The sequence below is a fragment of the Streptopelia decaocto genome, assembly GCF_964273445.1.
Source record: "Streptopelia decaocto genome assembly, chromosome: 1".
Classification (NCBI taxonomy): Eukaryota; Metazoa; Chordata; class Aves; order Columbiformes; family Columbidae; genus Streptopelia; species Streptopelia decaocto.
Genome location: NC_138663.1, coordinates 83,339,278 through 83,354,667, shown reverse-complemented (window position 1 = coordinate 83,354,667; position 15,390 = coordinate 83,339,278). Strand labels below are relative to the sequence as shown.

General features: G+C 44.4%; 1 protein-coding gene across 1 annotated transcript; it reads right to left on the bottom strand.

Moving 5' to 3' along the window:
- Positions 1–3,629: 3,629 nt before the first annotated feature.
- C3AR1 (complement C3a receptor 1) lies at positions 3,630–7,675 on the bottom strand. Its single transcript, XM_082043469.1, has 2 exons — positions 7,611–7,675; positions 3,630–5,818 (listed from the first exon to the last, which is right to left on the bottom strand). Exon 2 carries the CDS (start codon positions 5,809–5,811, stop codon positions 4,693–4,695), a length of 1,119 nt encoding a protein of 372 aa, XP_081899595.1. The 5' UTR covers positions 5,812–5,818; positions 7,611–7,675; the 3' UTR covers positions 3,630–4,692.
- Positions 7,676–15,390: the final 7,715 nt, after the last annotated feature.

Genomic DNA, 15,390 nt, shown 5'->3' with positions numbered 1-15,390 from the left:
CCGGCATTCAAAAGAATCTGAATTATTCTCTCACCTTTCTTGAAGACTTCTGTCGCTGTGTCGCCCCATACGATGATGTCACCAATATATTGCAAGTGTTCTGGAGCTTTACCTTGTTCCAGCGTGGTTTGAATCAGTCCATGGCAGATGGTAGGACTGTGTTTCCACCCCTGGGGCAAGTGATTCCACATGTACTGGATGCCCCTCCAGGTGAAAGCAAACTGCAGCCTGCACTCTGCTGCTAAAGAAATAGAGAAAAATGCATTAGCAATGTCAATTGTAGCACACCACTCCGCTGCCTTTGACTCCAGTTCAAATTGCTATTCTAACATGTCAGACACAGCAGCACTCAGTGGCATAACTGCATTCAGGCCGCGATAGTCTACAGTTAGTCTCCACTTGTCACTATACTTACTGGCCAAATTGGGCTGTTAAAAGGTGAGCGAGTCTTACTGATCACAACCTGACTTTCTAGTTGATGAACAACTTCTGGATAGGAATCAGAGTCTCAATTGGTGCAATATTACCGGTGATGCACCGTTGTGGTGTTGGCACCTGCTGATCGTCAGCTTTCAGCAGTCCTACAACAGAAGGATCATCTGAAAGACCAGGCAAATCAGACAGCTGTTCAATATTCTCAGTGTCCACAGCTGCTATACCAAATGCCCACCTATACCCTTTTGGGTCCTTAAAATACCCTCTCCTGAGGTAGTCTATGCCAAGGATGCATGGACCATCTGGTCCAGTCACAATGGGATGCTTTTGCCAGTTTTTCCCAGTTAGGCTCATTTCAGCCTCTACAACCGTCCCCCAGTCATTCCAGAAATACTGATGGATTGTGTTCCTTTATACTTTGAGGGGATTATTGTGCACTGAGCACCAGTGTCCACCAAAGCTTTGTACTCCTGGGGGTGTGTTGTACCAGGCCATCGTACCTGCACAGTCCAATAAACTCTGTTATCCCTTTCCTCCACCTGGCTGGAGGCAGGGCCCCTCTAATTTGTGTTTTGTGCAGTCTCTGGGTATGAATTAGAGGTTCCTTCAAGAGGATCAGAATCTCTCTACCCCTTCTGGAAACTGGAGCAGCCATTTTCCTAGGAGTTTTTCCTTTTAAGTCACATACTCATTCCTGAAGTTCTGAGGTAGGTCTTCTATCACACCTCCTCATGTTTTCTCCCTGGTCATGTAGGAAGAACCACAATGTGTCTCTTTTTGTGGACTGCTTCTATCCTCTCTTTTGAGATTGGAAATGCCGTCTCCTAATAGGTGAAACTTATGTTCATACAGGTTGTGAATGGAACCTGTCTTGTCTGAGTGCTCGGATTTCTTGCAACAGCTTTTCAAACTGGTTGTCAGGTTTTTCACACAGTTTCTCCACAGTGTCTCCACTTGAGACACAAGCCCGTAGAGAGACAGCAGGGCTGTTCTCAGAGTCCTGAAGCTGCTTAATCATGTCAGAAATGCTTTGTCTATCTCCAGCTGACCAGACGATTGCCGCCAGTGACTTAGCATATGCAGGTGGTGCGCTTTGTACAAACCTGCGCCACATAGGTTGTGTACAATTTATTCTGTCTGGGTCTGTCCTCTCTTGGCTGTTTGGCCCAAAATAGATGATTTCCCGCACAGCTAATTCTCTCAGGAACTGGATACCTCTCTCCATGGTATTCCATTTCCCTGGATTACATATAACATCTTCCTTGAAGGGAAACCTTGCCTTCACAGCTGTCAGGAGTCAACTCCAGAGGGTGGTGGAGTTGTTCTCTCTTGAAATTGCCCTCTCAAGGGTGGCATCCCTTGTCAGAGATGCCAACTGCTTGGCTTCCCCACCTTCTAGTTCCAGACTATCAACTCCGTTATCCCAGCGTCAGAGCAGCCAGGTTACAACATTCTCGCCTTCATGACGACTAAAGTATTTTCACATATCTCTCAGCTCACTTGGAGAAAAGGTTTGGGTGGTCACTTCCTCTCCTCCTTGTGTTGATGATACTGCCCCTTGGGTTGATGGTGCCCCTTGGCCATCATCTGCAGCACGAATAGTGCTTCTTGTGAGTCTCTTACAGCCGGCAACTGATGCTGATATGGGCTCACCATCTCTTGATTTATTTCCAGAATCTAAATGACTGTCACTGGCATTGGTATAATTACAGTGGCTGTTGTGGTTACAGCAGCAGCAGTGCCCAGTGTAGGGGGGCACAGTAGCTGCCTTGTTAGTCTTTGAGGCTGGAGAAATAACAGTATCTGTGGCTGGCGAGGCAGCGACCTTGCTAGCTTCGCTCTGTGTGGGAGCTGGAACTGCCTTGGCAGTTGCTTGAGAAGCCACAGTGTCTGCGTTCGGTGGAACAGCAGCAGCTACCGGCGCTGTAGCCGTAGCCTTGGCTGCCTTGCTCTCCATTTGGAGCAGGCAGACGCAAGTCTCAGGACTCAAAAAAGACACAGTCCTCCCACAAAGGTGATTTAAAAGCCATCTTAACTCAACACTAGCACTCAGTTCCTGAGATTAGCTGATTGGAGCCAGCTCGGTAGGTCCCAATTAAGCGAAATCTTCAAGATACAGAGAAGCCTTTTTTTTGATTTATTTTCTCTCTGATTTGGGCACTTTCGTTCTCGAGAGACCTGGAAGCTCCTGGCAGCCCTTGCGAGAGCAGCTGACATGGAGTGGGCATTACCACGGCGAGGGCCATCACACCCCCACCCCTTGCCTTGAAAAAGCCTCAGGGAGGCCAGCGACGCGTCACTGCCCACCAGGCAATGGAAGGGGCAACTAGTTTTTGGCGTGGGTGAGTACTAGCCACGCTGTGCTGCAGCAGTGGTTGTGGCAACTCGTGCCCTAGGGCGCAGAGGTTGTCACTTTTTGATGGTTAGACTCTCTCACCTATTGCCACTGTCTCATACTGCTGCCGACCATGGTCTTGATCAGAAAGAGAGCTTGTCTCAAGATGACTGTACCAACTCAGACCGACTGCCTGCCCCGAACCGTGGCTGTTCAGGTTTCTGGTTGCAGGGAGTGCCAGACCCTGCTGCTGCCAGGGGTGGGTGGCCAGCATCCCACCTATGTGAGGATGAGCAGGAAACGCAAGAAAATAATTACAGTTTCCAAGCACAGAGAGAGGGTAGTCCCTGAGGGTGAATGGGATGTCCCATGTGGATGGGATGGAATACTTAGTTGGTCAGTTTTAGTCATCTGTTCAGTTCACCCCTTCTTGCTTATGGGATGTGCATTCTTAACAGTGACCTTGCATACCATTGCTATGTCTACCAAAACATGTAGCCAAATTCAGAAAAGTACAGTTACTAAGAAGAACTTAGCTGAAAGAAAAAATCACTAAAAGAGAAACTTTAACAAAACCAGGACACCCAGCAGTGTGCCCATCATGTGGGCTCAGTTTCCACCAGCTTACCTTAGAAACAGAGTTTGGGTGTGGACATGGCTAAATTGCCAGCCCACACTTTACAACCAAGACTTGTTAGGATGGTGAAACAGAAGTGTTGAAAGTTCTCACAGCTGGTAGTACTCAGGGCACTGAGATCAGCAAGGCTTTAAATTCGTGCTCACCAGAAAGGCAAAGTGAAAACTATACTGATGCTTAGTGGCTGTTTGTCATTCTATTTGTTGACCTTACTCCTTTAAGAAAGGACTAACATAAAAAGCAGATTTTAAACCACTTCTTTAGAGTACCTAATAAACATGCTTCCGCTTTTCAGGAGCAGGGGACATTCAAGCTTGGGAAGCACAGCCAAATAGCCTGACTGGATGAAATTTTTTTCTTCCTCTACTGGAAAGACAGGAGAAGCACATCTCTTGTAGAGAGCAGGACATGACTGTGCAACAACAGGCTCATTCACACCTTCTTGGGGTCAGACTAGAGGTTATCACTCCTCAATTCCAAGTTTTTATCAAATGGCTGATAGTCCAGCAGCCACCTAATCTGGTTTATCAATGACTGCAGTTGCTCAAATTGTGCTCATGTGCCATCTTAAAATGCAATAGGTACATTTGGATCATCTTCGACAACTTCCTAAAAGGAGGATTTGGGACACTGGTGGTGGAGGGAGCATTAGGGAGACAGTGAGCGCACACTAGCAAAGATAGCTACAGCATGTACATTGGACCAGTTACTACTGTACAGTGATGTATTTGCTGGGACAAAGAAATACTTTAAGCATCTACCAGGGCATGAAAGTCAGCTCAATGCAGCAGCTGACAGGGGCAAGTACTGTAAGAAAATGTAGCACTACCCTCCAGGGAAATCTTCAGAAAAAAAAAAAAAAAACAAAAAACAAACAACTCAAGAAGATAGATTCGAATGAAAGATATCAAAGTTAGTTTAATCTCCAGTTTATCAAAGATGGGAGATGTAGAACATAGACATGCAAATAACTCTAATGACATTCTCATCTAGCAATTTAGAGGTTAAACTACATGATCCCACCATAAATCAGTCTGCAGGCGTGCTTTCTTCTTTAAAGTTCTGTGTCTCCTGCTTCACATCTTCCCTCGTATGCCCTCAGATACTCTTGGTACTTCCAAATTCCCAACTCTCTAGAGTAGGATATAAAGGGTTTTAGCTGTCTCAGTGTGTGGATCTGCAGATTAATCAAATGTGTTAGAGCAAAAAAAGCTGTTAAATGTAGAGTGACTGATGTGCAGGGCCAAAGCTTGCTCTTTCTACCGTGGGGATCAGAAGTCCTATATTACACTGTGCTGCTACCGTCCTTCTCTGTTGAAGTCTTGCTTCTGTCAAGGGAGGATGGGATTGCACGTGTTGGTTCCTCAGTAAACGCAGCTTCCAAGATTCCTTTCACTGTTTGCCGTGCCTTTGTCCTGAAGTCTTGTCCCACAAAAACATAGAGCAAGGGGTTGATGCAGCTGTTGGCATATGCAAGTGCTGTAGAGAGGTGATCCCAGAGGATCAAATTTTCCCTCAGTCCTGTTCCAAGAGTAGGTACAAGGGACAGAATCCCTACTACATGATATGGAGCCCAGCAGATGAAGAATACAGTTACTACAAGCACAATTGTTCTCAGCATTCTGTTGCATGGCTTGTGAAACTGACTTGCACGCATTTGGAAAGCAATAAGGGTATAGCAAACTGCCATGATGCCAAAGGGGAGTAGGAAGCCAAAGACAGCCCTGCTAGTGTTTATTGCCACTAAGACAGGGGATACAGAATAATCACTTTCATAGAAATTTCCCCATGAGTCATTACCATTGTAGGTTAAAAGTGAGTATTTTTCCAATAGCTCATATACAGCATCATCCACGTAATCCAGCATTTCGTTGTCTCCAAAATTGTACCCACACTCAGTTTTGCCATCATGAGTGCTAGTCTCACGGTAGTGAAATACAGGACAGCAGAAAATTAAGGCCAGGATCCAAATGCCACTGCATATTAATGATGTACATTTCACTGTTCGGTTATTTTGACACCAGACAGGTTTCACCACAAGGAGGCACCGATCAATGCTGATGGCCACAAGTAGGAAGACACTAGTAAACATAGTGAAGACTATGACTGATGGAATGACTTTGCAGAGGAACCAACCATATGGATAGTGTTCATAGAGGGCCAGGTGAGCTATGGAAAATGGCAAGGACAAGCAGCACATGAAGTCAGCCACAGCAAGGTTTAGGACCCAGACAATGTTCACAGACCTTTTCATTTTCAGACCAGCTACCCAGATCACCAATCCATTGCCTGGGATACCTATGATGAAAACAACGGTGAAGACAGCAATGGAGACAATGGATTCTGATGCATAATATACGGCAGCCTGTTCATGTGAACTGCTGTTACCCAGGAGTTGAGGCATTCTGTACCTATAAAACAGAAAGCAAATTAGTAGGCAACTCACACCCGTCTTCCAAATTATTCTTTTTATCTTTACTGAAGCATCTCTGAGTCAGGTGACAGTACAAAGCTGTCAGGGCATCAGTCTACAAAAGTTTTTGCTTACAAATCTGACCATTACACACCAAAATTCTCATGGTGGCTAAGCTACATAAGCCCCACTATTCAAACAGGGAGATTGTGTACACCTAAGTTCTCCTGCCTCTGTCATCCCCTTTGATTTCAGTTCTTTTTAGTCTCAGCTCTGGAGTTCTCTATTCATATGCCTACACTATCAACCACTAGCTTTCGTGACTGACTTGCAGCTTTGTATACAGTTCACTTCTTCAGAAAAGTAAGTCATCATTATAGTTCCTTTTTCCTTTAAAACAACTGAATTTCTTCTAGCATAACCAGTGAAATAGGTTTAGGTTAAGAAAGCAATGCTTCTCTTAATGAAATAACCCCACTCCACTTTCTGGACATCTGTAAATAGAACAGATGGGACAGCAATTCTGTTTGCTAAGGGTATTTTTAGGGAAGTCTCAGGAAGCACTTCCTTCTCCCTGCTTTTGTTCTGAGCTCTCTCCTGGTTCCTTAGAAGGCTAGTCTTGATGAGCAGAAAGGCAATAAATGAATGCTTTAAGAAGAACAGACAGAGATTTAGTTATAGAAAGAAAAATTAAAATACAGAGTAACAGCACTAATGTTCTTGATCTATTTTGGATGGCTCATTGCAAGAGCCACAGAATACTGTAGTGACATTTTAAAATTATGAGAATAGTAGTGGAAAAACTTTAATTGCTCAGTTATTCTTGGACTTAGATATTAGTAAATTTTGAAAGAAAAGTATAGGAAATATAGCAAAGTCAAGATAGAACTGAGAAAAAGAGCCTGATCTTCATCCTGTAGGCATTAATAGAATTGTTTATAAGACCCCTGTTAACTAAACCCTTGCCAAATCAATGAAGACAGTTGTGTTGCTGAAAAGTTCCTAAAAGGCTTACCGGAATGCAAGGAAACTGCACAGGTAAGAGCTGAATACAGTCTGCAGAAGCAACCGAGGAGACATGAATAAGGCAACCCAGACTGATTCTATTTTAAACTCCATTATGCTAGTACTTAAGAGCTAGTCAGGGACTGTTGTGTGCAGGACTAATTATCAATATTATTAAAGAAAAATATTAGAAATCATCAATCTCTTTCTTGCATAGCATATAGTCTAAATGTGGAGTGATGTATAAATGTCAGAACCGCTTCACCACAGAGAAACTGAAATAAACAGTTATAACAAGTGTCGGTAACACTTTTTGGCAACAATTGCTAAAAGGTTGTTAGGTGAGGGTGACCTGCAGGGAAAGCTATGAAAGCAGTCACTGTAAGGCAGCTAGGGACTTGGCTTGAAATCCTAACAAGTTTGCTCCATTTTGTGTGGTCTTGCTGATATATGCAGAACCGACTTTTACAAGGACAACTGGAGAACAGTTCTGCAAGAGCTGAATCTCGCTGCCTCCCCATATAGCTACAGAAGGTGGTTACGAAGAGGACTGGGAATCAAAGAATGCTGTAAAAATAGTAATACAAATCCTACTCCACAGCAAACTGAGGGATAAATCAGTAAGAACATACTGCCCACACTGTTTTCAAGAGTGCTGAAAGGGCTGCTATGTGGTTATGAAGGTGGAAGAGGGAACTGAAGCAGGGAGAGAGGTTTTCAGGTGTGAAGAATAAGAAATTGCAAGTTGAAGAGGGAGGCAGAATTCTGCATCTTATTATACCTACCCAAGTGAAGCAGGTGCTCTAGTGTGTCAGGGAGCAAGTACCATCAGCACTGTCTCTCGAGTGACCGAAAACGGAAACTCACATGCCATTTTAGGAACTGCTCTTGTTTCCTGTATTCGCAAGTGTGTGCTAAGCATGTTCTTCCACCCTGACGGAAAGGCTTAGAATGACTCATATTTTCAGTTTTAGATATGATCTGCTAATAAAGAGTCAAACCAAAAGAAGCTGTCTCAACACTGTCAAAATAAAATAGTTCCCTGAGACAAAGAATAATAGAAAGCAAGGGAACGATAGGCACAGACTATAAAGTATATACTTTACTACAGTTTCCATAAGACAACTGAATCAGATGCCTCGCCTGTTGGTAAAATGCTGGCCTTTGCTTGATATAATTCACAGTTCCAAACCCTGCCATCAGGTGTCTGATCTGTTGTCTTGTAGCCATTTTCATGTTTTATCAGAACAGCACATTCACCTAGTTAATCCAGTTTCTGGGATGTTTACCAATATATATCAGCTTCTGTCCCAGCTTAGTTCACCAAATACAGAACATTGTGCTCGCAGAATCACAGAATGTTAGGGATTGGAAGGGACCTCGAAAGGTCATCTAGTCCAATCCCCCTGCCAGAGCAGGAACACTTAGATGAGGTTACACAGGAAGGTGTCCAGGCAGGACTTGAAAGTAGGAGACTCCACAACCTCCCTGGGCAGGCTATTCCAGTGTTCTGTCACCCTCACTAAGAAGTTTCTTCTCAAATTTAAGTGGAACCTCTTGTGTTCCAGTTTGAACCCATTACCCCTTGTCCTACCATTGGTTGTCACCGAGAAGAGCCTGGCTCCATCCTCTTGACGTTACCCTTTATATACCTGTAAACATTAATAAGGTCACCCCTCAGTCTCCTCTTCTCCAAGCTAAAGAGCCCCAGCTCCCTCAGCCTTTCCTCATAAGGGAGATGCTCCACTCCCTTAATCATCTTTGTTGCCCTGCGCTGGACTCTCTCCAGCAGTTCCCTGTCCTTCTTGAACTGAGGGGCCCAGAACTGGATACAATATTCCAGATGTGGTCTCACCAGTGCAGAGTAGAGGGGAAGGAGAACCTCTCTGTATCTACTAACCACCTCCCTTCTAATACACCCCAGGATGCCACTGGCCTTCTTGGCCACAAGGGCACAGAGCTGGCTCATGGTCGTCCTGCTGTCCACCAGGACCCCCAGGTCCCTTTCCTCTACACTGCTCTCTAATAGGTCATTCCCCAACTTACACTGGAACCTGGGGTTGTTCCTGCCCAGATGCAGGACTCTACACTTGCCCTTGTTATATTTCATTAAATTTTTCCCCGCCCAACTCTCCAGCCTGTCCAGGTCTCGCTGGATGGCAGCGCAGCCTTCTGGCATGTCAGCCACTTCTCCCAGCTTGGTGTCATCAGCAAACTTGCTGACAGTCACTCTATTCCCTCATCCAAGGAATTGATGAATATATTGAATAATACTGGCCCAAATAATACTGCTCAGCAAACCATAATTGGTCATGTCAAAGGGATTTTTATGTGGTTCTTTATCTTTCAGGGTATTGGTTGCTTGTTTTGTTTTGTTTTGGGGTTTTTGTTTGTTTTTAGAGAAGGAACTTAACCAATGAAAACTTAGAAGTGATTAACTGAAATGCTGATAGCGCAAAGTGTGGCAAGACTATAAAAAGAAAAGACATCTAGGCCAAGGCATTTCAAATGCGCAACAATAGGATTTCCCCTCACTCCTCCCAATTTGGGAAATCAACACCGTTAGCAGAAATGACAAAGCTCAGACACACAATCAGCCTCCGTATTTTGGTTTTGGTCTGAAAAATGAACCAGAATGGAGCAGAGTCCCGCTCCTGAGCATGTCTCTGTGAAACACATGAATGCTGCCTCCAGCACAAAACCCATGAAAACTGAGACAGGAAGGCAGGCCAGGGCTGGGCTGTCAGCAGCCTGCCAGGAAAATTCCTCCAGCTGCATCTTATTCTCAGATGCCACCTTTCCTGGAGGACTACTCAGGCCCAGACCGACAGTGCTGATAGGAGGGTACTCCTATTACTTCCGTTGGCCAAGGGACACGCAGCCTTTTCACCACCATGTGACTCACTAGCTCTAGTCAAACTTTCCTTTGCAAGAAGGGTCTTCTCCACCAGTTGGCCAGCTCTGATCCTCCCAGTTAAAACCTCTCTCCTGCAGCTGACCTTGACACAGCAAGCACTTTATCTTTAGTCCAGCCAGCTTACCCTGGACAGTGATGAGATGATGTGGTACCTCTGTCTATAGGTTTCCAGATCAATAAAGATTTTAAGCAGTTTGACTAGTGGAGTGTTTTGGACCTCAGCATAAAGGGCCTGAAAATGCAGACACTCAAACGTGCAAGGAGGGAAAAAAAAAAAAAATTCATTACTTTCATAAAATGGTTACTTAGATCAGACCAGACCTTTGACTTGCAGCTTTGATGGTAATCCCAAATCACCACACAGCACTCTGTTCTTCTCTTCACAAAATCACAGAATGGTTGGGGTTGGAAGTGACATCTGGAGATCATCTAGTCCAACCCACCTGCTAAAGCAGGCTCACCTAGAACAGATCACCCAGGAATGCATCCAGGTGGGTTTTGAATGTCTCCAGAGAAGGAGACCCCACAGCCTTGCCGGGCAGCCTGTTCTGTTGCTTCTCTTCTGGATCTCTTCCTTCCCCTCACAAAAAATGGACTGAGTTAGCATACAAAGGCTCTGATTCACAGAATCATTGAATAGTTGAAGTTGGAAGACTGTCTGCAGACAATCTAGCCCAATCCCACTGCTCAATGCATGGTCAGCTAGAGAAGATTGCCCAGGACTGTGTCAAGTCAGGTTTGAGCATCTCCACAGAAGGAGACTCCACAAACTCTCCAGGCAACCTGTTCCAGTGTTCAACCACCCTCACAGTGAAAAACTGTCTGATTGTGTTCAGACGGAACTTCCTGTGTTTCACTTTGTGCCCCTTGTCTCTTGTCCTGTCACCAGGCACCACTGAGAACAGTCTGGCTCTGTCTCCATTAAACACTCCCATCAGATGGACAATAAGATTCCCCTGAGCCTTCTCCAGGCTGAACAGTCCCAGCTCTCTCAGCCTCCCCTTGCATGACAGGTGTACCAGTCCCTTAATTACCTTAGTGGCTCCCCACAAGTAGATAGCACAGGAATGCATCCAGGGGGGTTTTGAATGTCTCCAGAGAAGGAGACTCCACAACCTCTCTGGGCAGCCTGTTCCAGTGCTCTGTCACCCTTAAGGTAAAGAAGTTTTTCCTCCTATTCAGATGGAACCTCCTATGCTTCAGTCTGTGGCTGTTGGCCCTCATCCTATTGTTGGGCACCACTGAAAAGAGTCTGGTCCATCCTCTTGACAGCCACCCTTCTGATTTTTGTAAACACTGATAAGATCCCCTCTCAGGCTTCTGTTCTCCAGCCTGAACAGACACAGCTCTCTCAGTCTCTCCTGATAAGAAATGTGCACTAGGTCCCTAATCATCTTTGTAGCCTGCCACTGGACTCCTTCAATTCCTTGTCCTTCTTAAACTGGGGAGCCCAGAACTGGATGCAGTACTCTAGATGCGGCCTCACCAGGGCAGAGGGGGAGGAAAACCTCCCTCGACCTTCTGGTCACACTTTTTTTAATGCACCCCAGGATACCGGCCACAAGGGCACGTTGTTGACTCATGATCAACCTGTTGTTGACCAAACTTCCAAGTCCTTCTCTGCAATGCTGCTTTCCAGCAGGTCCACCTGTACTGCTGCCTGGGGTTGTTCCTCCCCAGGTACAGGACCCTACACTTGCCCTTCTTGAATTTCATCAGGTTCCTTGCCTAGTCCTTCAACCTGTCCAGGTCTCGCTGAATGGCAGCACAGCCTTCTGGTGTGTCAGCCCTTCCTTCTGGTTTGGTGTCATCAGCAAACTTGCTCAGGGTGCACTTGGTCTCTTCGTACAGGTCATTGATGAACAGGTTGAGCAGGACTGGACCCAATACTGACCCCTGGGGAACCCCACTAACTACAGGGTTCCAACCAGACTTTGCACCATTGATCACAACCCTCTGAGCTCTGCCATCCAGTCAGTTCATAATCCATCTCACTATGCATTCATCTAGCTCACTTCCTGAGCTTGCCTATGAGGATGTTGTGAAAGATGGTGTCAAAAGCCTTGCTAAAGTAACAGCGATACAACAGCAAGAGTTACAGCAATACAACACCATCATTGCTGCAAAGCTACTTTCCAGGTGGTCACACCCAGCATGTATTACTGCATGGGGTTATTCCTCCCCAGATGCAGAACTTTGCACTTCTTGTTGAACTTCATGAGGTTCCTGTCTGCCTAATTCTTCAACATATCCGGGTTCCCCTGAATGGTCACAGAGACACCTGGTGCACTAGCCACTCCTACCAGTTCTGTATCATCTGCAAAGCTGTGAATGTTGCTTCATTATCCAGGTCATTAATGAAGAGTTAAACAGTACTAGAACCAGTATTGACCAGAGCCAGACAGCACCATTGACTGGTCTTCAGCTGGACTTTGTTCTCCTGATCAGCAACCTCTGAGCCCCGCAGTTCAGCCACTATTCAATCCACCTCACTATCCACCTCTAGCCCATACTCCATCCAGATGTTCATACTGAAGTTTATCTAGATGTACAGACTCAACTGGCCACCAGAACAAGTAGGTCAAAACCTTGATTGCTGTTTCAGGTTTGTTATTACAAAAGTGCATCAGCCTATCAGTTACTAAATAGTTACACCCATACACAATTCTAAAACTGTGATCAGTATGTTTACAAAAGCCACCCTCCTGCAAGAGTATGTAGGTTATCCCCAAGACTTTGGCAAGAACTGAGAATTCCACTTGTATTTCCTATTTCTACTATTTTTTTTTGCAGTTCTACAAAGCTTTGAAGCCCCTCTCAGATCTCCCATCCTTTTCTCTGCAGGTAGAGTGACTAGATAACTATGATCTTTCACAGATCCTGCGTGTTCCCTGAGAATATGGCAAACCCATCTTCCTAAAAAAACCTGCCCAAATCTCCCCCTATAAAGCTTAGCTGTAACTAGCACAACTGTTTCTCTAGAAAGCATACTGCAGTGGTCTGGTGGCCAGTCTTTGCTATGTGCTCATTGTCAATACTGTGCATGTACTTTCACAGGGATGCTACGGTAACATCCAGTATCTGCAGGGTTGCCCTACGCTGGTATTCCTCAGACTCTCCACTTTAGAAAATCCACTGAGTGACCCAAAGGCATTTCTGTACGTTGCTGAGTAAGCTCAGGTAAGCACAAGCTTTGGACACCAAGCAGGGAACAAAGCTTGGCAAAACTGATAGATCATAGATTATAACTAACTAAACAGTAGCTCTTCACAGTAGTGGATTCTCAGTAGTGGGAGAGTTGCTCAGGTCAGATGTCTTGCCAGGGAATATTCAGTGAAGAAAGCACAATTTGAAATAGTATTTTGATTGTTTAGTAAAAATGCTTATCTTGGGATTAACATTTAAGTTATCTAATGGTCATTTTGTGCGACTGGTTTCCCCTGTACCCCCTGTGCAGAGAAGAAAAATTTCAGATGTTTGGTCCATCCACTAAGTACATTCCTGAACAATGCCCAATTTTTTTTTTTTCTTAAATAAGCAAAGCAAAAAGTCAAAATTATTCTTCTGCATGATTATCAGGCTACCTACAGATTGGCATGACTGTGCATTTTACCCTACTTGCGTAGGTCTTTTTATTTGCACATCTCATAGGATTGAATATTGTGGAGTTCCATCCAAGATTTCTGTTATTCCTTAGTTTTAATTAATTGAAGATTCCTGTGTGGCAATAATATGAAACCTTCATTGCTTTCATAGTCTGGTTTTAAAAATGTTCTCCTTCAGTGTTTCAAACTCACTACTTAATTAAAACATGTTAGCTGTTATTGGCAGTGCTTTGTCTTTTCTTGGTCCAGAGATGCTTGTTTGAAAGAAGACAGAAGAGTGTTATGTTCTCTGCTGGTTAAGTCTCAATGGAACTGAATGGGAGATGTATTCCTGGTGTCCCGGTGCTGCTTATGCATCTTTCCTTACATGCCTCATAAAAGTTGGCCCTTTGCCACTCTCTCATCTTAGATGCTCTCCTTCTAGAAGAACAGTAGGAGGACTGTGGCACACTGAATGACACCACAATAAAGAAGCAGACAATTTAATATTGCTAATTGTGAATTATTGAATTTGGAAAATGTTGTGGTTTAACCCCAGCCAGCAACTAAGCCCCACACAGCTGCTCCCCCTCCAGTGGGATGGGGGAGTGAATCAGAAAAGTGAGAAACTTGTTGGTTGAGATAAAAACAGTTTAATAAGTAAAGCAAAATCCACACACACAAGCAAAGCAAAACAAATAATTAATTCACTACTTTCCATGGGCAGGCAGGTGTTCAGCCGTCTCCAGAAAGCAGGGCTCCATCACGTATAACTGTTACTTGGGAAGACACCATCACTCTGAACATTCTTCTCTTCCTTCTTCTTCCCCCAGCTTTATATACTGAGCATGATGTCATATGGTATGGAACATTCCTTTTTTCAGTTGGGGTCAGCTGTCCTGGCTGTGTCTCCTCCCAGCTTTTTGGGCACCCCCAGCCTGCTCGCTGATGGGGTGGTTTGAGAAGTAGAAAAGGCCTTGACTGGTGTGAGCACTGCTCAGCAATAAGCAAAACATCCCTGTGTTATCAACACTGTTTTCAGCACAAATCCAAAACAGTGCCTCATGGTAGCAACTGTGAAGAAAATTCACTCCATTCCAGCCAAAACCAGCACAGGAAAGCAACCATAACCAAACATACCAAGTGATGTACTCTGGAAAAGTTTTTACCATCCAAAGAAAAAACCTAGCAGTCACTGCAGGAAGTTCTATGAAAAATCAAGTCAACATGCAATGCTATTCAAAAGGTAAATGTAATGGGAAGTATTCAGTTGCTTCTTGAATACTGAATGCTGTGGTGGTCCTCGATCTTAAAAACAATTATAGAATCAGAAATTATAGAGAAAGTAATGACTAGACAGCCATGGCTCAAAATGGCTTCTGTTGGTGGACAAGCTAAACAGATGAGAATGCATTACTTTGGGAAAGAGACATCTAAGTGGCAGTATGAAAGACACATGGAGAACATGACACATGAATTCTTATAGCACAAGAACTAGGAGGTATCAAATGAAATTATCAGGTAGAAGTTTGTAAACAACAAATTTACACTTTTGTGTATTGCATGATTCATGGCTCCAGGGATGCTATGAGTAACCAAAGGCATAAATGAGTTCAAAAAGGCAATGAGATTAATCCATAGAAATAAAGTCTATAAAATGCACTAAGTCTAACAAATGCACACTGACAAGAGGAACAAAGTCTTTTAGACATCCGACTAGGCCTAATGTAACAGGAACTTAATAGAGAAACAATAGCTATATGGAGACTGGACAAGAGGCAAAGTGGGATGTCCTTGGTTTGCAAGCTGGGAAAATGGAATGTTCCACTGAATTAAGAAAGAACTACGTGACTTTTGCTGTGTAGTAGCACAAAACAACAACACGCATGCTCAAGAAATCAGGTCAAGAAGCTGACACTGGGGGGGGCACCAGGCTGCAAAGACCACAGGGGCCACTAGAGACCCCTGATGAAGACTCTCGAATGCCACAGATGGACTTCTGGCAAAGGGTGCGATTATGTAAATAATTTATGTTTAATGCATGAACTAAGCAGTAGAAACAAA

Excerpts from the sequence above, each read along its gene's own strand:
- C3AR1 (XM_082043469.1), bottom strand. The coding sequence starts at position 5,811 with ATGCCTCAACTCCTGGGTAACAGCAGTTCACATGAACAGGCTGCCGTA.